This window comes from Furipterus horrens, unplaced genomic scaffold (genome assembly GCF_987537825.1).
Source record: "Furipterus horrens unplaced genomic scaffold, mFurHor1.1.pri manual_scaffold_1, whole genome shotgun sequence".
NCBI classification, from domain to species: Eukaryota; Metazoa; Chordata; class Mammalia; order Chiroptera; family Furipteridae; genus Furipterus; species Furipterus horrens.
The window spans coordinates 34,315,499-34,342,828 of record NW_028327171.1 but is presented as its reverse complement, the minus strand read 5'-3'; the positions used below and the strand labels follow the sequence as shown (position 1 = coordinate 34,342,828).

The 27,330-nt window shown below is 40.8% G+C and overlaps 1 protein-coding gene across 7 annotated transcripts in view; it reads left to right on the top strand.

The window, feature by feature from the left end:
• Positions 1-27,330, top strand: part of TNIK (TRAF2 and NCK interacting kinase) — a 342,270-nt gene that overhangs the window by 45,662 nt on the left and 269,278 nt on the right. For all 7 annotated transcript variants that reach the window (XM_090273875.1, XM_090273868.1, XM_090273843.1 and 4 more), the window contains exon 2: positions 26,427-26,492. In XM_090273875.1, coding sequence (XP_090130001.1) covers positions 26,427-26,492 — 66 coding nt within the window. The remainder of the gene's footprint in view (positions 1-26,426; positions 26,493-27,330) is intronic.

Below are 27,330 nucleotides of genomic sequence, written 5' to 3'. Positions count from 1 at the left end.
CTTGATTCCTGCCTCCCCCAAAGAAAAGCCAGTAAATCAAGGAAAAGATAAAAAATTAAAAGTCATTCCATAGATATTTTTTGCTTTGCTTCGTTGTCATTGCCATCACTATTATCATCGCCACCACCATTTTGCAATATTTCTTGGGTGCTCGTGTACCTCTCTGTGTCTCATGCAGTGTAATGGCGCATGCGGTATGACCTCTGTGTTTGAGTTGGAGAAGTGGTAATAATCCCAACCATTAATGGAGGCCTGTTAAAAGCCAAGCGCTGAGAGGGGAGCTTTATTTGCCATTTTTTGATTAAATTCCTATAATGACTTTATGAGATGTGTATGATAATCCCTATTTTACTGGTGACAGAACTGTTTGCAGAGATTAAGTAAAGTGTTCAGAGTCACAGAGCTAGTTAGTATGGATAGATTTGGGATTTCAACCCGGAGTAATACCAGAGTCTACACTCTTAATGACTATATGCTGTGTTAGCTTTTACTATTCCAGTGTTTCATGAACTTCTAAAACCTATGCCCTGATTTGAGAAGGCATATAAAAAAATATGCTCTCTCTTCAGTTGAGAATTACTCTCTTTTTTTTCCTTTCTCCAAATACCAACGCCACTTTGTCAAGCCTTATATTCTTTTGTTTGTAAAGAAGAGAGTATGTGTTTTCCAGATATAAAATTATACTGAATATGCGATTTCAAATGACATACTTCCCCTAGGGTTTTAGACATGCCCTCCCTGCCCATACACCACCACAAGGATCTTGAGCTCTAGGCTCTTTTGTCATTCTGCAGATCCATTTTCAAAAAGATACCTCAAAGTGAACAGCAGCATTGATAAATGCTAGATAAGAATAGCAGATAGTTTTCATTGGAGTGTAAATAACAGAATTGGAGAATGGAAGGGAGCTTAGAGACCATCAGTCTAGAATTGTCATTTTTTTGGACAAGGGGAAACTGAGACGTAAGAGTTACCAAGAAGACATGAATCCTATCTGATTACTGATGACCTCTAAAAGCCATGAACTTTGTGAACTTGTGAGTCATCTTGTGAATGGAGGGAGAGAATGTCATGAGATTTGTTTATCCATTCTTCCAATAATTATGTGTTTTGATCTCCAACTCCTCGCTGGGCAGTATCCCAAGGGCTTTATATCAGAAATGAGCAAGATACAGCCTTTGTCTTGCGGAAATCATATTCTTACTGAAGGATATGATAAAGAGGCCCATGTTAGAGTGTGATAATTTTGTAATAAAACATAGAAGGCTTTGGGATCCCAGAAGATGAACATTTATTTAAACCTTGGAAAAGAGGAGGTATCAGAGAAATATTTCAAGTAGTTCAGACTAGAAAGTTATGTGGAGTTGAGAGAAATTTGGTATATTGAGGAAAATGCTCATAATTTGATAGGAGGCAAGAGGAGATGATGCTGAGAAAGTCACTCCAGGACATGCCATGAAGGACCTCTTAACTCCATGCTTACTCCACAGGTAAAGGGAACTCATTGGCTTATGATGTCCAGATTTGTTCCAGAGAGATTACTCTGGTAACAGCATCCAAGAAGGCAGTGGAGAGGGAAGGACAAATTCAAGGGGAAAGGTTGTACTCAGTTGAGAAGTATTAAGCAGTTCCTGTGTGGCACATGTAATTTATTATAAGATGTTACATTACTTTATGTACTAAGAGAAGAAAACTAGGATCTTCATTTTCAGATGTATTTCAATTCCAGAGTTGATAAATTGTGAAAAAAATGTGTATGTTAGAATTGATGAAATGTAGTCATAGGTACTTTATGTATATCTGTCTAAAGAATGAATGAAAGAATCTTTTCTGTCAGTGTCCTGTGTAGACTTGGAATAGAATAAATACCTGAGATATGAACATTATATTTGATATCTAGGTTGTATAGCTTCCCTTAGTTGCCACATTAAAATTGTGAAAGAAACAATTGATTGTTTTTCTTGAACACTTGTTCTTTTGTGGGTGTAACAATCACTCTTGAGAAAGTATTTGGGGGAAGAAAAGATTTCAGAAGTGGTGGAATGAGGAAGCTGCTCTGTGGGGGTGACATAATACCATGTAGATTTCAGGTCAGATAGTAGAAGCTGTGTTCGTGGACCTAGTGATCCCCCTTGGGAACATCTTGTGGTTCAGGAGGTGTGGCTTAAAAATGAGCCATAAGGTCATGGCATTGAAAAGAAATACCCAGGGATAATTTACAGGTCTACCCTTGGGGGCACTCCTGGAGGAAATTGCTGTTTGTGTGCTTTGCTTATGTTTTTGATGACTGCTCTCTTCCGCTGCAGCTGGGTATTTCCCGATCCTTTGGTCTGTCTTGTCTGCTCTATCCCAACATGTGCTCAGTGGGATTCCAGCCAGGAATGTCTAAGGGACAAGGGCAGCTGGTCCTGCGCTGACCTCGAGATTGCATTTTGCTTCTGCGGCTGTTTTACTTCAGTTCGCACCATTTGGGGGCACTTCTACAGGCAGCAGGCAGCAAGCTCTGCCAAACTTGAATACATTCTTTGCATTCTCGATGTGTTTGTACTTGTGCAACCTGAGAACGTGCCCTGAGTTAGGAGAGCAGGGTTGAGGGAAGTGGTTGAAAGTGCTTAGATAGACTGATAAAGTGGCCCTTATACAGGGTTCATAGAACTGTGACTTATATGGGCGTGCCACATTGTGTCAAAAGGAGAAAGCCAGTTTTGATTGGAAAATAAGACAGAAGGGTTGTGGAACCTTTTTCTTTTGGACAGACCAGGATGGGTATTCCTGTGTCCAGTGAAATGGTTGAAAGTATCCTCTCTTAGGAAACAAAAGAATGCATTAAAAAAATCCTTGTTTATGATCATTGTGTTGTTTTTAGAAGTTACCTGCAAGCCTGATGGTCTTTGGGCAGATCAAGGATGTGTTATTTCACATGCTGAAAATGCTGCACATTAATTATGTCAACGTCCCTCTCCTTGAGGTAGGATCCTTGTTACCTTTTGCAGGGATTTCTGTCATTACCTTTTGCTTGATCTTGCCAACTCCAGCCCTGTCTTTTCCTTTCTCACAGCCACCAGTTTGGATATTGTGATTAGAACTTGCTTGAAACACCCAGTTCTCCCCTACCTCCCTACATGTGTCCTTCGCCCTGCCCTGAACTTTCCTCCCCAACTTTTAAGTCCTCCTGCTGGGAAACACCTACCATATGCATTCGTACAAATTCTTTCAACATCTCACCTCAAATTCAGGACCCTAAACAAAATATCCCTTGCTTCTTTCCTGTTAGAAACAATTTCTGCTTTCTCTGGACTGCCAAAGCTTCATTAGTACATTTTTGGGGGATGCCCCTTGACTATTTTCTATTTGTGTCATAGATAACAGGCATTAATTTTTCCTGAAAACCAGGTCTTCTGCTTGAAAAATGACGTGGACCAGACCCCCTTTCCTTATTTTATGAGAAAAATGACAATATGTTACATGTCAACTCCAAAGCCCCAACCAATTTCCAAAACTGTAGCTAAAAAAGAATAGAAATACCTATAAGGAAACTCTTGTTAGGTTATAACATGATCACTAAGGATTCTTCGGTGCCACCAGCTGTACTTCAGACCACACTCTCTTTTTTGACTGAATTTACTGCTTTCCAAAATTACCTACACATCCTTCTGATCTTCCACCAACTGACTTTGAAGTGTAACTTGAAACTTTTCTCTCACATTGTTTTTTGTTTAAAATGTTGTATTGGATTTTGGAGTCAAATGTATATTTTTCATTTATACACATTGGCCAGATACTGTTTTAGTGAGAGATGGTTACAGTTTCTGAGGCTTTAGCATTCAGGATGAAGAGGCAACTGGGAAACTGTATGGCAGGAGATCTTCTGTAGACATGTCTGGTTTTGCTCTTTGGCTTTCTCTCCCTCTCTAGTCCCTGAACTCACTGAGGGCAGAACCCACATCCATCTGACCTCTGTGGTCTCTGTAAGATCCCTGGTAGTTCCTTATCATGTGTTGAAGTGAATTAGTTGATTCTGTGAGGGTTTGAAAGGAGGTTTTGAGCTGTTACTTTGTGAGAATGTTAGTTGGTTAATTGTCAGTAATTATAGAATTTGCAAACTTCTGGATCTTGAAGTTCCTTTCTCTCAGTCATCTGGCAAGTGTTTCTTGGTATTTGGGATAGGTTCTTTAGTCTTGCCTCCCCTGCTCCATCTTATGACCTTATACACAGTCATTACATTTTTTATTGTCCCACATGTGTCTTGAGACAGAAAACAGAATATTTCTTTGGAAGGAGGGTTAGTGGTGTCATCACAATTCCAACAAATTCTTTAAAATTTTATTTTTTCAATTGTAGTTGACATTCAATATTATATTAGCTTCAGGTGTACAGCATAATGGTTAGATATTTATATGACTTGTAAGTGACTTCCCCCGATAAGTCTGGAACTCATATGGCACCATACAGAGTTATGACAGCATTATGGACTCTATTCCTTATGCTTGACTTTACATCTCTATGACTGTTTTGTAACTTCCAATTTGTATTTCTTAACCCCTCCCCCTTTTTCACCCAGCCCCCAAACTCCCTCCTATCCGGGAACCCTCAGTTTGTTCTCTGTATCTATGAATCTGTTTCTGTTTTGTTTGTTCATTTATTATGTTCTTTAGATTTCATATAGAAGTGAAATTAGATGGTATTTGTCTTTCTCTGACTGACCTGTTTCACTTAGCATAATACTTTCTAGGTCCATCTATGCTCTCACAAATAGTAAGAGTTCCTTCTTTCTTATGGCTGGATAATATTCCATTGTATATATGTACCATATCTTCTTAATTCAGTTGTTTGTCATTGGACACTTGGGCTGCTTCCATATCTTGGATATTACAGATAATGCTGCAGTGAACACAGGGTTGCACATGTCTTTCCCAATTCATCTTTTAGATTTGTTCAAATAAATACCCTTAAGTGGAATTGCTGGGTCATATGGCAATTCTATTTTTAATTTTTTGAACAACTTGCATGCTGCTTTCCACAGTGGCTGCACCAGTTTACCATCCCACCAACAGTGCACGAGGATTCCCTTGTCTCCACATCCTCGCCAGCACTGTTTGGGGATTTATTGATGATAGTCATTCTGACAAGCGTGAGGTGGTATCTCATTGTGGTTTTACTTTGCATTTCTCTCATGATCAGTGATGTTGAGAATCTTTTCATATGTTTATTGACCATCTGTATGTCACTTTGGAGAAATATGTATTCAGGTCTTTTGCACATTTTTTAATTGGATTTTATTGGTGCTGTTAAGTTGTATGAGGTCTTTATATATTTTCAGTATTAACCCCTTATCAGATATGTCATTGGTGAATATGTTCTCCCATTCAGTATGTTTCTTTTCAGTTTGTTGATGGTTTCCTTTGTTGTGCAAAAACTTTTGAGTTTTTTGTAGTCCCATTTGTTTAGTTTTCTTTTGTTTTCCTTGACTGAGGAGACATAGACAAACAAATATTACTAAGAGCAATATCAAATAGTTTACTGCCTATATTTTTTCCAGGCATTTCTGGTTTTGGGTCTCACAGAAATAGATATTTCTGAAAACCAAAGGTTCTTTTTCTTAATAGACAGATCACAGTTATTTTTACATACTAACACTTCACCTCCTAATACAGAGAGGGGAAAGAAGGGAGAGTAGAATAGAATAGAATAATTTGAAAGAGATGACACAGAAGAAATGAAAATAAAAATAGTTTCTGTCCTTAGGACTTAGTCTAGATAAGAGACAAATCATCTCAGCCAGGCAATCTGCATGCATAAGTCTTAGAGATAGTGGATGCATCCTGTGGAAATCTGTGGAGTAGGAGCCTGAGGGTTCTCTGATTTACCTTAGATGACTCAGGTTAGTAACAGCTCAGAATTGAGTCTTCCCTTATAAAATGGGAGTGAGTATACCATCAGTCCAGCTCATGTTGAAGGATTATTAAAGGATCATCTGAGATTTTGCATATTAGAGTTCTTTCAAATGATCAAATATATGGCTTATCTTCCCTAAAAAATGCAAATGCACAAAACATGTAATCTAGTTTAAAGAGGTTCTAGAGCTTGATGTGTGTGGTTAAGAACTATTTGATAGAATATAGTGCAGGGGAGGAAAAACTTGTTTTCAACCAGTCTTAGGTTTATTGGTTGAGACTTTGCAAGATAGATTGACAAAAGACAAATTAAAAAAAAAGTTTGTTTGTTTTTTTAAAACATGCACATCATTTATACATAGATGAGACCTCAGTGATGAGTAACTCAAATTGGTGGTTAGAACTTGGGCTTATATAGCATCTTAACAAAAAAGCAAGAAATTTGTAGAGAAATGAGAAGACAAAGGAAAAGGGCTTTAGGTTTCCAAGAGCCAGAGACTGTGGGAAGGTAAGTATATGAGGGAAACTAATGGAAGGCAGGGGCCTGCTAGCAAGAGCTGTTGTGTAGATTCATTCCTCTGGTGCCTTCTCTGGGCCATAAGAGTCTAGAGTTGTCTCGACAATTCATAAAAATCATCCTGCCCTTTGTGTGTGTGTGTTTTCAATAGTCTTCAGCTCAAAATTATCCTTACATCAAAGTGGCATATTTTGGGGTGACATGTTCTGACCCCTTCAATAAGTACAAGCCTGAACATGCATCTCATGAAGTGCAGGTGTTAGATTAACACGCATCCACTCAGCCCATCAGAGAAGCAGGTTGATGTTCTCAAACTTCTGTCTGAATAAGGTGGGACGCCCAACATCACCCAGCATCAAGTTATTCCTCAGAAGCAAATGCCAAGTGCAGTGTGGCAGTCTGTTGGCAGCTTGTGTGAACCAAACAAAGGCATTCGTGCCATTAATTGAGTGCCATTAATGTGGGAGACACTGAAACAGGGTCTGAGGAGTTTGTAAACAATAATCGCTCAGTCCACCTAGAATGATGGTGAGAGCTGAAGGCCTAGGAAACAGATCATAGGTGTTTATTGTGACAAACGGCATAAAATGAGGCTGTGATCTTCTCCATTGTTATTTATTATCCACTCTCAGTTCTATTTGTTACTTTCAATGATGGTGTGGCAGTTATTAACACTGGGTGGAAATCTGACAAGAGCATATTTAGCTGGGTGGCATTTTAATAGCTAAATTAAAGTGCTTAGAGTAATTACTTAGATTCTGCTAGGTGTGGCTGGTTGTATGCTTGAGCTTTTGGGCGGAAAGAGGCACGTTGGGGATTAGGATTCACTTTACCATGATTAGCCAAGGCCAGAAAGATGCAATAGACTTGTCACATGGTGCCTGAAAGTTGGATTTGCTGATCATGGCTTGGCCACTGAAGGTGCATGGGAACCTTAACGCCTTTGGTACTCAGGACCACTCGAGCTGCATACTGTTTGTAGTGTATTCCTGTCATGTTGTGCTGTTCTCTAGGGTGCCGTTCACACAGGATGCTATGTGAAGGATGCCTCTTTTGGTTAGCAGTGGAGGCACACCAGGACGCCAGCCTCAAATAGACAAAGTGTTGGTGAAAACAAGGGGCTCCTCCAGGGAGCGATTGGCAGGACAATGATGAATGGCTTTCTTGTCCTGATGCTCACTGCTTTGCTAGGTGGCAGCCATATTACCGTTTCATTGGATCTCCTCATCAATTCATCAATTCCCTAAAGACTCACTTCATTACCCCAGGGCAGGAGTCCTCATGTGGGCTGCTCTTCAATTGTAACATGAACATTATCTTCCTAAAAGAATCTTCTGTGGCCACATAAGTTGCACAGGCTTCTCTGTGTTCCATTAAATGATTCATAGATCCGCTAATGGTGGACTTAATAGGCGTGCAACATCTGCCCATTAAGAATATGTGCTCTGGGACACTAAGATGTTCCCCTTGCAGGCACTCCACAAATGCCCATATGTCCCAGTGACAGTTCCTCCGTGGATTCTCAGTGCACAGTACAGAGCTGGCATAGAGCAGACCTTCAGAAGATATTTTGTGAATGATTAATGTACGATTGAAAAAAAACTGTTCATGGCCTTGACTGCTGTGACTCAGTTGGTTGGGCATCATTCTGTAAAGCAAAAGGTCACCAGTTCAATTTCTGGTCATGGCACCTGCCTGGGTAGCAGGTTGGGTCCCTAGTTTGGGTGCATGTAAGAGGCAACTGAACGATATCACATCGATGTTTCTCTCCCTCTCTTTCTCTCTCCCTCCCCCTCTAAAAATGAATAAAAATCTTAATAAAAAAGAAATAAAAACTGCTTATGAGTGCTGACACAAAATTCAGCAACATGACCTTTTAATTCAAATTTTTGAAGTTAAAGTGTTAACCAACACCATTGAATTTAGTTTCTGACTCTTACCTTACAGAAGTCACACTCCCATTATTGTTGAAGCAGAAGAAAGGAAGATGCTCTTTTGGGGGACCTTTATAAGTGCTAAGTGTTGTACTAGATTCTTTAGGCAGACTGTAGGCTGGCATAATTCTTTAATCACTTGTTTGCTGTGTTTGGACCTTAGTTTTCCCATCTGTAAAATTGAAATGCTCATGTCCACCTGATTGAGTTTTTGCCAGGATTACAGATAATATATGCAAGTGCTTAGCACATAGTAAATACTTAAATGAATACTATTATTCATTCGTTCAACCCACCCTTATGGAGGACCCCTGTGAATTTTGACACTTTTAGAAACTAGAGATACTACCAGTATGACTCAGAACTACTTCAGATAGTTCACGCACTGTCTAGACGGGGAGTCAGACACTTAAACACGTAATTACAATACATGGCACGTGTGACAGTTATGTTCTAGAGCAAACATTGTGAGAAGAACACAGACGAGGAACAACTAAGGAAGTGGGTTTTAGAAAGGGCTTGGTGAACATGATGCTTAATTTGATTTGAAGGTGGAAACCAGCTTGAAAGGAAGTTGTTTATGAGCAGAGTAATTGAAAGTAGTTATAGTAGAACAGGTGTGTATGTGTGTTAGGGTAAAAAGTACCAAAATTTAGGACACCCAACAAAGTAAAATAGCTTTCTCAAAGTCACACAGCTAGTAAGTAGCAGCGTCTGAAATTTGAGCTGAAATTATTTCTACAATGGAAGTGTTCTTTCTTTCTTTTGATACCCTATTTAAAAAATATGTAAATTACATCTTAAGTGGGCTTCCTATTGCTTCTTAGAGCCATAACGTCTAACCTTTCATGAGGAGAGTATAGTTAATAATGTATGCAACTTGTATGTTATAGAAATAAGGTTCTAAGCCAGGCTGTTCGGCAGTGGTTGTTTTGGGTAAAGTGAGATCTGCTGGCTTTGTCCAGCAAGCCGAGAGGCCACTTTGTGAGAGGAAATAAAGACCTGGCCTTATGGCTGGGAAGAGAGATGATATTGAGAGATGGAAGCTAAGGGCAGGCTTGTCAGCTCTGCCCCAAGCCGGTAACTCCATTGAGTATGTTAGGGTATATGGAAATCACCAGAATGCGCAGAGGCTGTTTAATTATTTTTTATTATTCCTGGAGAGGGTTAAAGTAAATTAAACATCCAATAGCCAAGTTGTTCACTGGTGGGAATCTTCTCTACTTTTGAAAAATCCGCCCTGACACCCCTTCCTCTGCCAGTATTATTGTTGCAGTCTTTGCTTTGGTTCTGCTGGAGTCCAGGTTCTGAACCACTAAGCCATTTAAACTGTACTTTTCTCCCGCTACAAAGGCAAGAACCAGTGTATCCTTTCCAGTTGTGGGTAGATGCACAGGCCTTGTTCTTAGTGCTTTGAATCTCATTCTGCCTTTGATACATGTGACTTCAGTACAAGACAAATGGTTTGACTCAAGAGGGAAAGTTTCCTCCCACGACATGTAGATTTTGCAGTTGCTATCCTTTTCAACTCATTATTTGACTTAATAATCGGCTGTACAAAATGCCACTTCTTTCTAACAATATCCCTAGCCATATATTTCCCAACTTTCTCGTTTCAAAAAAGCATTTGAATGTAGTGACTGAGAAGGGCACCTGCAAGGGCTGTTGGAAAGAACTATCCCCAGAAACAAGTGTGGAAGATGCAAGCTGATACCAGGTTTGGGAGATGTGGCCGCAGGCTCATTTTAGTTGCACATTCACTGAAAAATAGTATGTCAACGAGGTAGATACTTTATCTACAAGTATTATATACTCAGCATTGTGCTAAATGGTATGGTTAACTACTGAGTGGAATCCAATAATCAAGGCGGTATTTTCTGCACTGTAACAAAAGACACTTACCTACTGGGTTTTAAGTAAGCTTTCGTTACTGAGCTCTGAGGCACTCTTAGGACAGGAAACTGATATTTTAATTGTTGGGTTACTGCTTAGACTATCTAGTTCCTCATTCTTCTAAATTGAAGCAGCCTTCTTCATGATTAAATTCTTTTTCATCCTTTTAAATTGTGAAATATATAAACATACTAAAAATTACGCAAAACAGAAATGTTCAGTTCATTTCGTTAGCGCCAGTGTGACCATCATTCTATTAGAGAACTACAGTGATCCTAATTGCCCCACAGACGAACCTCACTAATCCAAATATTTGGGAGGAGCAGGAGACATTTATGTGTTGGTGAAATGTAATACTTAATAGTAATTTGTAAAGAGTCTTATTTCCCTTTAGGTTTAGACAATATCCAAGAGGTCCTAGAATGGCAATGTTGTTTAACAGAGGTCCTAGAGATAGATGTCTGTATTTACTAGAGATCTGATGGGAATGCCACTGGACTGCTTGAAATATATTTTTTAAAATAAGTATTTATTTTTTAGTACTTTTTTTTACATTTTTGCTTTTCTTCAAACATACTCTGCACATGCAATAGAAGATTAAGCTGCTATCCAGCTCTCTAAGTAATTGCAAATTATGAATGAACAGGGGTGAGATAAAGAGGATTTACTGCATTTGGAAATGAGGGATATAAGTGATGTAGGGGAGCAATATATTTCATAATGTTTTTACAAAAACATCCCTTTTGGTTAAGGAGAGTAAATCTGAACCCTTAGAGATGCTGGTGGGCTGACTATGGTAATGCCACTGGAAAAAAAGTTGATACAAATTTACCCACATGTAATTTAATGTATTAAAGCAAACATTACGTTCTTGTGGAAAATAGGCTTTGCAGGAAGATATACCATATTTGAATGTGGCTTCACAGATTCTCTGGTACCCAGCTGTGCCTTCCCAAGGAATGTGCGTGCTTATCTTCATGATATACAGTATAAAGTCGTCCTTACTTAGCTCTTTATTTTGCCAATGGTAAAGTAAAAACTTAGTCTTGGTAACATTAATCGTTTACTGAACCCTTTGTGTCCTGAGTGTTGTGCACGTTGCTAAGGCTATTAATATGAGGAGAGCTCAGACCCTGCCTTGTGGGGAGGGGAAGGGTGCTTGAGTGGGGAAGGTGAATGGAAACAGATGATTACAGCTGTGTAATTTCTGTATTTGTTCTTTTGATACCAGGAGCAAACAGGGTACTTGTAAAATAATAATAATGATGATGGCTTTATGTATTCTTTATCCCATGTGTGTCCCCCACTTTGTCATAGCCATGTGTTCAGTACTTAAAGTCTATTTCCCTTTGGAAATGCCTGTGGAACCATGGGTTCTAGAAATGACCTGAAGCTTGCTGAATGAAGGTGCTGTCCTGTAAGTGACTTGTTTCTGTTATTTGTCATTTCTGACAGAAGTGATACATATGATTAACACCTGTCCTTTTAAAATATCATTTAAAAAGCATTGTTTTCCCTCTACTTATACCAATTCTGTTTGTATTTTACAGTCCAGATGCCCACCTTTTCCTTTTCACCTCCCTGGGCTCTGTCAGTCTGTATTGCTTTCCCGCCCATCTGAACTCTGAACAATTAGTGGTGTTCTACCTGCCTGTCTGGTTAGAGTGGGTTCTGGAACTCTATCCCTTCTCCTTTCTGGGCAGGGTTCTTGAAAAATGCATTACAGCAGCTCCTCCAGCCAATGCTCCCTCCTTATTCTTCAGAGAGGTCGCTCAACTCCATCCAGTCTCAGACTCTTGCCCTTGTAGTTATGCTGGGCAAGGACTCCCTTCATGGCTTTTTCCTAAGCCCTGGAGCAAGGAAGGCCCCAGGTCTGCTAGGAACTCCCTGTCTCCTGGGACCCATGTCGGTGTCTCACCCACCCCTTTTTCCAGCATTTTCAAAGCGGTCGCTACCCCCAGTCCTTTTCTTACCATGTCCGCTGCTGAGAAGGCAGAGCCAGCTGCCCTCCTCAGCCCTCTCTCTCTTCATTCCTTCCATTGCAACTTCATCCTCAAGTCCTATAAAATGGGATCAGGTGAACATTATTCACAGTGGCTTTAATATACCACGTTGCCCTTCATGTGTCCTTCATGAATGGCCACCCTGGAGCATGAGTTCAGGACTGGGGAATGTGTGAGGGGCACATTTTATTTTAATATTAAGTGATAAAAACTGACTTCCCCATTGCTTTATATTTGACAAAATTCTTCATGCTTTTGCCTCATTTCAGTGTTAGTACAACTCTGAGAGGCAGGCAAGCTGCTGGGATTCTTATTCCTATTTCATAGGAAAATCAACCAAGGGCTAGAGGATTTCAATGGATTTTCTCAGTGTCAGGAAATTTGTAAATGATAAAGTCAGGTTCAGGCATCTGCTTTTCTAAACCACAGTCTTTCATTTCTCTTCATTTCTATTTCACTTTTTTTTCTCTATTAGGACTAAATAGACACACCTTTGAGGGCAAACTCATGTCATAATTCCTGAGTCCTCCACAGCACCAAACAGTTCAATTTTCCATACATTTGTTGGAACAAAATAGCAATAATTTTCTCAGTTAGTGAAATTTTGTTATGTATCACCCTGCTTGACAGGTATTTTCCATAAACTTTCCCTTATTCTTATACCTCTACTAGGTAGATTTTATCAGTACTTTTGGAACAGTAATACTTACTTGAATCACCTGGAGACCTTGTCAAAATGTTCATTGTGATTCTGTAGGTCTGGGCAGGGTTCAAGATTCTACATTTCTAACACACTCCTGGGTGCTGGTCACGGACCACACTTTTGAGTAGCATCCTGTTGATAGGTAAAGAAAGTGGCTCAATGAGATAAAGTAATTTTTCAAAGATTACACAACTGGAAGTGGCAAAGCCCCGCTAAAACCCCGATCAGTTGATACACAAATTGCTACTCATACTCCATGCCATACTGATGTGGAAGGCCTTCCTGTTAACCATCCCGGGTGATGGAGACATACACTTGGCTCCCTGGAGGGTTGCCTTCCAGGGCACTGGGACAGATGCATTCGAGGAAGTCTCTGGCATGCAGCTGAATGAGGCATTTACTCTAATGGGTGCAACGGGAGGATCCTTAGGTATGAAATATGATTTGTGTTGGGCCTTGAAAGGCTGGTAAGACTTTGACAGAGATGTGAGCAAAGCACTTTCTGGGCAGGAACAAGGACACAGCATGTGAGAGCATACAGGACATCTTCTGAGCCTGGCGAGCCGTCTGCTGGTGCATGGAGCAGGGAATACTGAGGTTTAAAGATATTGGCTGGCATTGGAGGGTGGCATGGAGTAAGCAAGCGGAGCCACTGGAGGATTTGGAGGAACGGTTCACAGGTGCACATATAGGTGCTCAGGAGATGAGTACTGGTCAATTTAATAGGATCTAGTTGTTAGTGATCCATTGCCCATGCTGTACTGTTGACATTGGCATAGAATCCATGGCCTTGTTATAGGCCCCTTGTTCCCTGATGACCTTTACTGCTGTTTGTATAGTCTGTCTTAATAAAATCTCTTAGAGTGTATATTACTCCCCTCCCCCTTTCCATTTTTCTAGGCTAAGAAAATGCTGTTTTTCCACAGACCAGTAATAAACATTCTTCTTACAAGAAGCACTGTATTCTTTCAGTAGCAACTTGTAACGGGAACAGTGGAACAGAGACAAAAAACAGTCCTGGTTTGAATGGAGACCGGTTTTTCTTTGTGTGAATAACCAGCATTCCAGTCAGGTTGCCACGGTGATGCGGAGATTATAACTGTTCATGCCAGCAGTCAGAGAATGTTGTCCAATTAGTTCTTCTCAGCTGCTAGGTTACCTTGACAGTGGATCAGAGAGGAGGTTTGGGTTCAAAGGCGCTCAGACGAGCAGTCAGAGGACTTACAACTGTGCTGTCCTCAGTGGGGTGCAGGGACCCCAAGTCCCAGCATGCCCTGGTTTGGGCCATATAGGATATCGTCAGCCATGTGAAAGGAAACTCTATTTTTAATAGTTTCTTTCTTAAATTTTCCTCCCTGTTGTCAGAAAGGGTTCCCAGAATTCCCGTGTCGCCAGCCAGCTTCTTCAGGGTTTTCGGTGTTTCCAGGGCTGCCTTCAGATGTTGCAGGTTGGACACAGTGGCAAGAATGTGTGTTTGGCACTGGTTTCTTTCCCAGCCTCAGTTTTCTCTTTTTGTCAATGATCTACCTCACAGGATCAATGCAGAGAATAAGTAAAATAATTTTTGCAAAATGCCTCCTGATGCCATAGGAGGCACCCAGTAAAAAATGGTTCTTCTCAAATATTGTTTCAGAAATCATAAAGCATTAAACAGTGTGGTGATTATTGTTACCATCTTTTGGTAGTTTTTGTTCTATGAGTCAGACTAGGCAAGCATGTGCTGTGATAACAATCTTAGACATAAAATGTAGCTGAAGTTTATTTCTTAGCCCTGCCACATCTCCAGAACGTGTCAGGACCTCTCAATTCATCAGCTTCCCAAGGACACAGAATAGTGGAGGCTCCGTGCCCACGTGTGCTTCCACAGTTACCACAATGTCTCACATGGCAATTAAATATTCCACCTGAAAGGAGTGCATCACTTCCACTCACGTTGCATCAGCCAAAGCAAATCACGTTGGCTAAATTCAACTTGAAGAGAGGTGTGGAAGTGTCATCCTATAACATCCCAGCAGGAGGATGACATGAATATTTGTTGAACAACTATAGTGACTGACCCCTCTAACCAAGGGTCAAAGGATAATGGAGAAGAGTGCTTTAAAGAAGTACTGTTAGTTAAATATAAATAAATAAAAATATCTGAACTGTAAACTTTAAAGCAAATCAGTTAGATTCAGCTGCATCAAACAGAAAGCACCAAATGTTAGTGGGTTGAGGAAGATAAATTTACTTCTAAGTCCAGACACAGGCAGTCCAGTGGTGGTATAGTAGTTTTATGATCATTGGAGGGCTTAGGATCATTTTATTGTGCTGCTTTTACAACCTAGCACGAAGCTTCCATTCTTAAATTGCCTTCAGGGTCAGAAGTTGCTGCGGTGTTCCAACCATCACATCTGCATTCCAGGCAGCTGGAAGGAGGAGGGTGGAGGACACAAGAGAACTTCTCTCAGCTAACTCAGCTCCATGTGAACAACTCTTCTGAAAGTCCCACACGATAATTCTGCTTATATATCATTGGCCAGAATTTAGTCACATATTTATCCCTAGCTTCAGTGGGATTCGAGTATGTAGTTTTGACCTGTAGCATTACCTCCTAAATAAAATGGAGATTTTTGCTATTAAGGAACAATGGGAGAATGGATATTGGGTGGTATTGAGCGATACACGCTACAGTAACTTAAGATGCAAGGTTTGAATAGGAATAAAAAAGGAAAGAAAGCTCTATACCCTATTGTTTTCTTACCTGCTGCACAGAAAACCAGCATTTAGAGAGCCACAAAGATCCCTTAAAAAAGTGTTCTACAGTCAGGTTTGGGTTTGGGAAACGTGAAAAGCTTTTGCCATCTGTTGGAGATTCTCAGGGTACATTGATACATCAAAGGTTCTGAGAGGCCCTACAGTAAAGAAAGAGCTACATTGCTAATCTTTTTAATCCAGTGGTCCCAAAGTTATTTGACAATGGAAATCCAACACCCTTGGAAGCCTGGAGAAACACAGAAATTTAGTTTTAGCTGCTTTAATCTGCCAAAAATATTTTTTGATCCTTGGAACAGATGGTATAAAGTTCCCATTCCAAAAATTATCTGCTTTATAAAACAAACAAATAAATGGGGAAAAAAAGTATATATCCTTGCTAGCCTAGCCATGGGGACAAAAGTCTTGAAGAAAAGAAGTAAATCAGATGCCAAAGAAACCCTGTTATAAACAATCTGTATGAGTTGGTATTAACCGGCCATCTGTACCATTCATGGTGATACCAAGGGATGGACTGGGCTGGGCTCCTGCCACTGTCTGTCTGATGACAGGTCCTTGTCCCAGATAGCTGTTGGTGGGTCCTTGGCCATCCTGCCCCTCTCTGGAAGTGAGAGAGTAGTAGGGAACCCACTAGACAATATTAACCTCCTCACTCCACAGAGAGGGTCTGTCAACTGCCTGGTTGCTTATAGGTGTTGGGAGAAAGGTCGAAAAGCTTTCAGGCAAATATAAAGCGTTGTTGGTCTGTTGTAAGCAGGTGGTAAATGAATACCTTTGGGGGATGGGTTAGGCTCTTCTTTCTAAAATAGGACCTTGGATGGTTTCCAGATCTTTCTTATTTAATTATTTGGGTAATTCAGTTCTTGTCTTTAAGTCCATCTGCTGCAATTGCTATCTTTTTTCTTCGTCTAAGTACCTTTGAAAAGGCAAAATGCCAGAATCTTTGCTAGTCTGGTTCCCATCACTTGGACTCGTGTTGCTGGAAATACTGGAAAGTTACCCTGTCCTGACAGGCCTAGAGAGATCCCGTGTTTGCATAGCTCCGTAAACTGTGTGATACATTTCCCCAAACAGCTGTATAATCTCTGCAACACCCTGATGATGGGAGGGAAAAGACCAGGGTGGGGGGCCTTTATGTACCTATTGACCTTTAGAGCAACTTGCCATGAGCTTGAACAGACGGTGGGAGAGTTGAGGAAAGTCCTGGAAGATGGAGATCCCAATTCTTGTCCAAAATCCTGGAGAATTTTCTCATTCTGCTCTGTGGAGTTAGTGTAAAAATATTCCAGTTAATGTTTTAAGTCTTTCTTTGGTGATTCTTTTAATCTGATATTTCTAATTATACATGCCCAATGTATGCCAGTGAACAACAGTCAATTTATGTGGACTTTTTTGTTCTGTAAGGAAATAGTATGGAGCCGAGATAAATATGAGTATGGCTAAGCAAAGCCTGTGAACTGAGAAAAATATATTTTTAAAAACTCCATTTATCTCCTATGCAGATATGCACATGCAGCATATAAAATAGACTATCTCATTGACATCATATTGGAGATATGTGATAAATCTCATTTTATCAATTCTGAGCATGAATTAAATTCACTTCTTAACCCAGATACCTGGAATTTAGGACTGAATACAAGTGCTTACCGTTCCTTGCCACCCTTTCCACTTCCCTTCCCTTCCAGGCTCACTGCTTTTAAAGACAGTGAGTGATTCCTTTTGGTTTATCAAATGACTTTATTGAGCAGAGGGAACAATTAGAAATCAAAGGATTTGGGGTCTTGTCCTAACTCTGCCACTAACTAGATGGGAGCTTAAACACTCTTGTTGAAAACCTGTGATTTTATGAGTTTATAGTGTATACCTGGGCCTCACTTCGTTCTTTTGTAAAATGGGAAGAGTGATTTTATTGATAAGATCTAAGAAATTGCTGCTCCAGATCTCAAGAGATTTTGCTGCCTTGTGACTGTCAGTGGTAGAACTGGTGATGTTAGGACTTGATTAATCCAGAAAATATTTATTGAGTGTCTATAATGTCCTAGTCACTAATCTGAGTATTAGGGATACTGCAGTAAATAAAGCCAATAGAAGTCATTCCTTCTTGAAGTTTATATTCTAGAATAAAGGGTTATTAGCAGACACATTTGAGTACTTACAATATGCCAGACATTGTTTTAAATGTTTTATACCTATTAATTATTTTGTCAAATAACCCTATGTGGTAGGTACTACTATCACTATTTTACAGTTGAGGAAACTGAGAAGACACAGAATGGTAAAGGTCATATAGTTTAGTAAATGGTGAAGCTGGGATCAGAATCAGGCTTTTTGGCTGTAGAGTCTGTGGTCTTAACTACTATGGTATACTGTCTCTCCATGTCAATTAAATGTTTAACCTAAAGTAATCACTCTGTTCATCCTAGCTGATGGCAAAGTAAGCAAAAAAAAAAAAAAAAAAAGTCACTTTGGATGGAAATTTGAGGCCCCACTTGGCTGGTCTCTCTGGGACTCCAGGCTCTCACGGGAAGGTGGAGGTCCTGAGCATCCACAGCACATTCAGCTTCTGTGGTCCCAGCCGCTTGTCTGGTTTGTCTGCCTTGTTGTTCACTGACCCTTCTCTGGCCCCACTGTTAAACCATAAGGCCTTCAGCAGCCGCATAACCCCAAGTTAATTTCAGCATGTGTAGAGAAGTGAGTAATGATGAACTCTGAATAAAAATCTGGGTTTAAATCCTGGCTGTCATGTTGACCAATGCTGTCACCTTGGGGAACTTTTAATAATACCAGCAGCAATAGGAATAATAACAGTAGCTTGATTTGTTAAGTACTGCTTTACGTTGTACTGAATGCTTTATATATGTTGTTTCTGATTCTCAGAACAATCCTTGTGCAAGTTATTTTTATCCTGATTTTATAGTCTGGTCTTGACTGCTGTTTCTACTACATATTGTTTGACCTTGGGCAAGTTACTTAATTCCTTGAAGATTTTGTTCTACATTTGATAATCAGGGTTAGTAATATCCACTTCCCATGAATGCTGTGAGGATTAAATATGAAAATGTATATAAAGTCGGTAGACTATCGTCGATCCTAGAGATAGTGATAATGATTATTGTAGTTTAAGGTCTGTAGCTGTTACTCTGAGGAGCCAGGGTTCAGATCTGATTCTGAAGACTGCCTTTTAGAGGCCAGACTAGAGCGGCAAAGTCCCCAGTGAAGAAGTGAGCAGTGGCCAGGGCCAGGAAGCTGCTTCACTACTGACGGCTGTTCAGTAGCAGGGGGAACGTGAAACTAACTGAACAGAAGACGGTGGGGAGGCTCCAGTCTCCCTGGCCCAAGGGCTGGAAGAAGCCACCAGCTTCAAGGCTGCTATTCCCTGAGGCTTGGCTGGGACTGTGTCCTGACGTAGACAGTAGGTAGTATTGGTAAAAGGACACCAGTGCCATCTAGCCAGGCACAGCTGCATGGGGCAGATGACATCCTGCAGTCATCCTGCATGCAGGATCACCCTTCCCAAAGGATGGCGCTGGGCACGCGGAGCTGGGGAGGGGCCCGCAACCTTGGGAAAAAGGCAGGCCAAGCGGGATTATCCCACTTAACAGATGGGAAAACCAAAATAGGAGGGGTCAAATGACACGAGTGAGGAGTTGAGTCCAGACAGGAACCCTAATGTTTTGCGCCAATCCTCTGATAGATCTGCGTAGTTTAATTTGTTCTATACAGATGATTAAGTGAGAAAATGCAGCAGAGTTTTATCTCTATTGTCATGCACATATTTTTTTACTTGCATTATCTGTTCCACTTGAGACACATGGCTTGGGCAATATGTTAATGAAGATAAACCTAGGCTCTAGTATTCTAGATCTCCCAGGTAGATATCTTGGAGGACCTTATACTCCCCCTGCATGTCACTTGTCATTGCAATTTAATGAGCTGTGTACATGTCATTACTTGCTCCTGTCTGTTTTCTTCATTAGACTGGAAGCACCCTCTGCTTCCACCTCAGACAGTGGGGGTGGGTTGGGGGATGCGGGTGAAGCTCAGAGCCTGAATAAAGCCCCTTGTGGAAGGCAAAACCTTGGACTCCTCGGGCCCCCACTACATGGGAGGGAGGGAAGGTGAATATAAAATGAGCTTTGAGGGCCCTTGTTCGGCCATGAACACAGCACGGACTAGAACGGGGGTGTTGCGTCAGCACAATGTGTCCTGCGCTGTACTTACTTCGAAAGGACAAAGGACGATGGTGTTGAAAAGCCTGAGGCTCAAGATAAATGTGGAGAGATCTCCTGTTCCTGTTTTCTTTGTTCTGTTTTGCTTTTGTAAGCATATTCTTGTCAGTTAGGCTGAAACTGAACAAAACAGCTGCTAAATACGGTTCTAGGAGAAATCACATTTTGGTCTTTTTAAGGCCCCTGAGTTTAGAGTAAGCAGAGTCCCTTGGCAGGTGTCAGTAGGGAACCCGGAGGTAGGCAGTCATTCCGGGAGTCGGATCAGCCATCCACGTTCTGCTGGGGTCGGTTTCACGGTGCCCAAAGGCTGGTGAATCAAATGAAAGATGTCACAGAATGGCTATGTCTGTCAGAGGAGCTGGGGAGAGAGGGTGTCTAGAGTCTGTTTAGCCATTGCTCATGATCCCTCCCAATCCTTCTTTTAATTGCATTTTCAGAGCAGGCAGGGGGTTTGGGAAGAGTATGTATCATCTTTTATGATGTGAAGGAGTAATCGGCCTGCTTTGGGACTTAGCCTGGAGATGTTATTTAGTGTTCCAATAAACTCAGTATCATTCAGGGGACATGGAAGAATTAAAGTATAACTCAGTGACTATGAATATTAACCTCTAGATCTTAAATCGCTCCACCATGCTGTGAAGTCAGCCTTAAGCCTACCATTGTTCTCTGAATTCTAGAATTTCAACTGATAGAAGAGGGAATTTATTGATACATCCCCAGAGCCGCTTAGAGTTCACGTCTTCCCAATAGTCTCACTAATATCTAAGGAGATATCTTTCTGTCCATAAATATCTGACCCAGTTTACTAAGTATTTATGTTAGTTAAAAAAAAAAAAAACAATAAGAACAATAAGTTTTTTTTTATTGGTCTTATTAGCTGAAAATATATGAAATACAAACTAAATTTTTCTGTGGCATGTTTTCTTTTTCTTTTCCTTTTTTTTTTGTATATTAAGTGAATTATTTTTTAAAAAATTTTTAAAAAGAAGGAAGTTAATATTATGGAAGCCCTATTGTGTATCAGGCCCTAAGCTAGTAGATGCTTCCACATGCCTCAAAGTAATCCTGTGAGGGAGGTAATATTGTCCCCATTTTAAAGATGAAGAAACCGCAACTCAGAGCAGTTGTGAAACTTGCCCAAGGCTGGAGAGCTAGTGAATGTTAAGTCAAGGGCTGGGAATTCTGATTCCATGAAGTTGATGAAGCCATGAGTGGTTGAGAGGGCAGGGCTTCTAGTGTGACCAGCCTCCTATGCATTCTGGCTTAGTCATTCATCGGTGTTGGGACCTTGACTAAACGCTCAATCTCTCTGTGCCTCAGTTTCCTCATCTGTAAAACAAAGACAGCAGTAGTTTCCAGTTAATGGAGCTGTGATAATTAAATTACCCATTCCTGGAAAATGCTTAGAATAATGCCTAGCATATAAATGCTCATGAAATGTTAGCTATTATTGTGATTTTTATTAGGATAACTAACTAAATTTGCCTTGATCAGTACTTGTCCAAAAGCTACATTTCTTTCATGGAACAGCTTGCCTTTTGAAATGTTGTAGTTATATTTCATTATGAAATAATGTAAACTACGTTAGAATTAAATTTTCTTCTCAGCCTCCCAGCAAAGGTTAAGATCTGAATAAAGGCATGTGTAGCCAACAGGGATTCCTGACTTTGGTAAATGTCAGTGATTTGCTCTTTTCTCCTTGGTGTATGTAACTTTCTTTCATGCTGCCCGTCCTGGCTTTATGAGTGGCTAAGCAAACACGGGAGGGCAAATTAAGCTGATTCTTGTCTCTTAGCTTTCCTGTCTTTGTAACATGATCATTAGGTACAGCATCTTCCCCTTGCTGCGTTGTACTTGGCCACATTCTGACAGCCTGTGTTCTCATCGCACGTGAGGCACAGCTCTCACCAATGGGTTTTATGAATTTTCTTTGTATGTGACAATTTTGTGCAAGGGGGAGCAGGGTAAGGGGAATCAAGGTGGCGGGGACAGCTTATCTAGATTGGAAAAGAAGTGATCTTAGTTTGCTAAACCTTTGGCTCTACATTCGGTTCCCAATTTCTGTGACTTTTTCTATACATGTTGCGGAGAGTTGGGAGTGAAACATCAACAGTAGTCAGTAAATAGCCGTTGCTAGCAGTTCTGTGTGGGACCCTGTGCTCAGTGCTGGGAAATAAGAAGATAAATATGTTACAGTCCCTGCTCTCAGGCATTTGTAATTCATCAAAGGAGAGAAATGGAAGGGAGCGTAGTAGTATGTGAAAGTGGTTATCATAGGGTTTATGCACAACGTGCGTTGAGAGCAGAGAAGTGGTGGCACTAATTAGAAAAAGTCTCCCCAGAGGAGGTGGCAAACTGGGCTCAAGGATTGGCTTGCCTGTTTGAGAGTGGAATAATCTTGGCAGACACGCATTATGAGCCAAGGCACAGAGACAAAGCCGAGTGTGGTGTGTGAGGGAAATGGCAGATGGTGTGAGGTGGTTGGTTATAGCACATAATGATGGAGCACACGGCTGAGAATGAAGGGCAGGCCTAAGAATGAAAGGCTCTTGCTCTCAGTTTGAACCACATTGTGTAGAATTTTAAAATACTGCGTGTCGTGTTCAGAAATGTCTTACTTTAGAAAGGTTGGTATGAAGGATAGATTGAAAGGAGGGACGAACTGATTGAAAGTAAGTAGTCCCAGCAAGAGATGGCGAGGCCTGTGGTAATGGACTGGAGTGAATGGATATGGTGGACGTTCAGGGAGAAAAGCTTTAGCTCGTGAACAACACGAGGACAGAACCTTGGAGTCAACCTACCTTTAAGGTATGGGCAGAAGAAACAGTTTTCTGTGAGAGACTGAGTGGTGTGTTGGAAGACAAAGGAGGGGATATATTTCCACCAAGAGTGGTGCTGCTCAGCAGTGTAAATGCCTCAAAAAGGACAACTAGCACGGGGCTGGTAAGAGACCACTACAAATAACAGGTGGAGGTCATTGGTGAACCTTGGGATTCTTGAACAACAGTGATTCCCCCATGCAGTTGAAAATTCATATATAAATTTTGACCCCCCCCCCAAAAAAAACCTTAAGTACTAGTAGCCTATCCTTGACTGGAAGCCTTATTGACCATATAAACAGTCAATGAACACATATTTTGTATTATTATATGTATTCCCACAGTAAAATAAGCTTGAGAAAACAAAATGCTATTAAGAAAATCATAATAAAGAAAAAATACATTACAGTATTTATTGAAAAATTTCTACATGTAAGTGGACCCATGTAGTTCAAACTGTGTTTCCTTGTGGGTCAGCTGTACATTAGAGCCCTGTAAGAGTGGAGAAAGCTGAATGCTTACCATGTGCACACTATATCACTATTCCACAAGAACGTAACTAAAAATTAAGTGCATTGGTGTAAGGGAAGATTCACAAACATCTAGTGCTCCAGGTACTTGGATTGGGGATAGAGGAGAGGGAAACATAGGGACAGTGCTAAGTTCAACTGTCCTTGAACAAAACCTTTGCCATCTGCTATCTAGGGTCTCAGAAAGCTTCTTCCTTGCAATTCCATGACTCTAATCATGCCGTTTTGCCTGTAGAACGCAGATCCTTCTAGATTCCCTCCTAGTTGCTAACTGTTACTCATTTCTAGCCATGACGCTTGGAGTGGATGCTGTAGTATGCCTCCCAGATCTCCTTTCCACTACTGAGGCCCTCATTGTCCACCTACTGGGAGTGTAGGCAGCTGGCGATGGTTCTCACCCGGAATTGTCCTCAGCTGATGAGTGTTGCTTCACCCAAGATCACAGTCTCTGGGATGGGGATGCACGGCAGCCTGCATGCAGTGACAAGTCAGGGGAGGTAGGATAGAAGGGCTCCCATACCTGAGTACATGCCAATAAACTCCCTCTGTGATTTTCAGAGTCTATTTCCTGGGGAACCAACCTAAGTCGATCATTGTTTTCAGTTTGGTTGCCTACCCAAGAGGGGTTACCAATCAAAGTCTGTAGTCCCTCTAATGTTTGCTTCTGATCCCCTTGGACGTATTTAGTGGAAAGAGCCTCTCTCCCAGTAGCTGGAATGAAAGTCTTAGCATTGAGCCTCCTTGGTCCCAACTGGTTGGGCCATATACCCATTAATGGACTATTCAAGGAGAGGGAAGAGCCTGGAAGTCAGCTGCTCAGCTCCTCTGGACACCTACCCATTAAACCCCAGCCCTGAAGAAGGGTCCATGAGGTGGGGTGACCCCTGGATGTAGAAGCTGGTCCCCATTCTGTACCCCGTCTCTGTTTCCGCCCTCCCATCGCCCTGCTTACATGTCCCACACTCATTAAGGCAGCTAGTAGTCACCATTCTGCATCAACTCTTTGGTTCATATGTTCCTTTTAGTCCAGAAAAATGAATGTTGAAAACACTATTGAGATATTTCAAGCAAATGTAGAACCTCCCTTGAAATTTGTTGCAGAAAGAGCACTGAGCAAACAAACTCCTGGGAAGCACAGCTTAGAAACAAACAGCAGCTGCCACCATTTGTGGGCTTCTTTCTCTATTTTCATCATTTGTTCCTCATTCATCTTCAGTAAAACCTGCTCCTTAGTAGTTGAACAACAATTTTTCTTTCTCAGGTATCCTTGATGGTGTCTTTTAGTAATGGGGGTCTTAAGGGACAGAGCTCCAAGCACTCCCTGTGTTGTCCTGTTTCGTAGTTCCATCTAGAACAGTGTCCACACCTCCCTGACCAGCCAGGGTAGAGCTTGACCTTCTGGACAGTTAGATCTGTCGGAACTTGAGTCTAGAGTGTAGTTTCTTGCCTTTGTGGTTTTAAAATAATGGCTAAGGCTTATTCCTATCTTTCTCAGTGACTAAGTGCTTCAACTGTTGGTGTTCTGTTTTTTGTTTTTTATTAGTTTTCCATGTGGAGTCTTTGAGGGCACATAGCAAAAGGCTTTTCTTGGGCCTGATTTACTAAGGACTGTAACTTTAAGGAACTCTAACCTGTCATATCCAACTCATTTGTCTCCTTCTACATGAACAGCAGCCCTGAAGCAGCCCTTCTCCCTTTCTGTGCTACTTGTGGTGTGCAATTGATTTGACTGTGTTCAAGGATAGGTGCTGGGCCCTCACTTATTCTTCACCAGAGTTCTGCTAGGTAGATGCCATCCCCGTTTTATTTGCTCATAGACTTAAGTTGCTCTTGCAGGGTATGCTAGGGTCACAGAGCCAGTCAAAGCAAAGCTGATGATGTTCAACCCACATGTGTCTGAAGCCCCAGCTCAGGTCTGCCCTCCTCCCATCTCTCAGCCACTGTAATAATACGTGGCAGTGCATTTGTAACAAAGTGTTGACGAGTGATAGTAACTGCTTTTAGGCCAGAGGGGGCTGTCTTTTATTTGTCCTTTAGAGTATATTTTTAAAAAAATAAGTTAGTGCCTAACATTTAAAAATTAGATTTCACATTAAACAAAATGTTCAGTTTTTCTTGAAAAAAATCTTTAGACCTGGAAATACTGTGTTCATAGGTTTACAGTACCACTGTTCCAGCTAAGTAAAATTTCACCCCACCCCCACCCCACCCAAAGGAGTCATGACTTCTTCAGTTTGCCACAGGCATCACCTCCCCTACTCTTAAGTCACTTCTCTGGTTTCTGTGGACTTTTAAGTTTGTGATTCTTGAGTCAGGCTTTTCAAGAAACAATTACTGTCTAGTTAGGAATCAGTAGAAGTCAATGTCCATTTCTGCCTCTGAGTTGAATTTTACAGCCTCTGACCTTTCTTTTCAGCTTTTTTGGGTAGTGACTCAGTAAGAATAGCTGCAATTATTCATGGAGCATTCTAACATTAGACTGACACTGAGGGTATGCAGATACCAGCTTGGTGGTAAGAACTTGCATCGTTTTCCAATTTGGTTTGCCTTCTAACACCTGCGATTACTGCTCAGGTACTGCAGTACCTGAACTGGAGGCCACCCACACAAGGGTGCTTTGCAGAGGTAGCATTGTGGAGAGGGGAGTGAGTCCAAAGGAAAACATTGTAGGAGAGGCAGTTGGGTTGATTCCATGGTGACTGCCTCGGGAAGAGAGCCCCGCAATACAGGAATACCACGTTTTAACTGCCATTGTTTAACACCAGGAGTGGCACAGAAATTTCGTAGACAACGATCTTAAAAATTAGAACCCCAGAGTGATGGGTCTCATTCTATCTTGATGAACCTGCAATTGTATTTCCATTTGACAGTGGGAAATGTCTTTTTTATTATTGTTTCAGTGGAAGCCGTGTCTCCTTTTATCTGGTTTAAACGCATCTCATAGAAATGTAAAACAGAAACAAAATGGATTTTGACTAATTTCATAGCTGCAACTGGATTGAAATTTAATAATATTTAATATTAACACATGATAGCCCCCAAAGCTAAAGTTGGTATTTATTTGTGTATTTAAATAAGGATTTGCTTTTAATTAAGACATGCCTGGAATATTGTTTGAATTTTTATTGTTTGTTCATTTTCTTTCAGGACCCTGCAGGGATCTTTGAGTTGGTGGAACTTGTTGGAAATGGAACATATGGACAAGTTTATAAGGTAAGTTCAATTGGGTTTGAATGTGGCTTATGTGTGGTTTGTGTTGGTGAATGCTGAATTGCATTGCTGTCTTTTCCTGCTCATATATGCCTCAGAGCAGATTTAAAGTGAAATAGTATACTTTCTAATTGACTCTTCCACATTTTAAATATACATGTAGCCCTGTTGCCTAAACTGGATTCTGGAATTCAGGACTTTCCCTTCATTATGTATTATAATGTTTGTATCTCATACATGTCTGCATATTTGAAGTTCCTCAGGTGGTTAATTTCCTTTACTTTAATCATTGCCAGACTGGTTTTCAAAGGAGCAAAGGATGCCATTTACTTTAGAAATTTAAGCTATTAAAGTATCATATCTGGAAAAGTAGATTTGTTATTGGCCTAGGGCATGAGTGAAATGAGTTTCATGAACAGTGTTAGGAGAAAGCTGGCTGCCTCACAAAGCAAAGGCCTAGTGTAATAATGACCTTCTACAAGATACGAAATAATTAAAAGTTAAACTTGGGCTGAGATTGAGCTGAAGAATAAAAAGTCCTTCTTGCCCTTTTACTAATTTTGTTTACAAATTCACCACAAAGATGCTTTTAAAAGGTACTTTCCCCTAGTAAGTGATCTAAAAAATGGTTGTTTAAAATGTGAGTTGATTCTCTTTCTGATTATCAAAATGAAAAAATGAACTGTTTTTAGACTAAAACTCAGGGGGTTTAACTGAATGAACTATTGAAATAATTGCAAACCAACTGTTTCCTTATGATTGTTTCCAGGGAAATATCCATCATTTTCCTGAGTGGTAGTGATATGGGATGTCATTTCCATTACTAATTATCCCTTGTTTT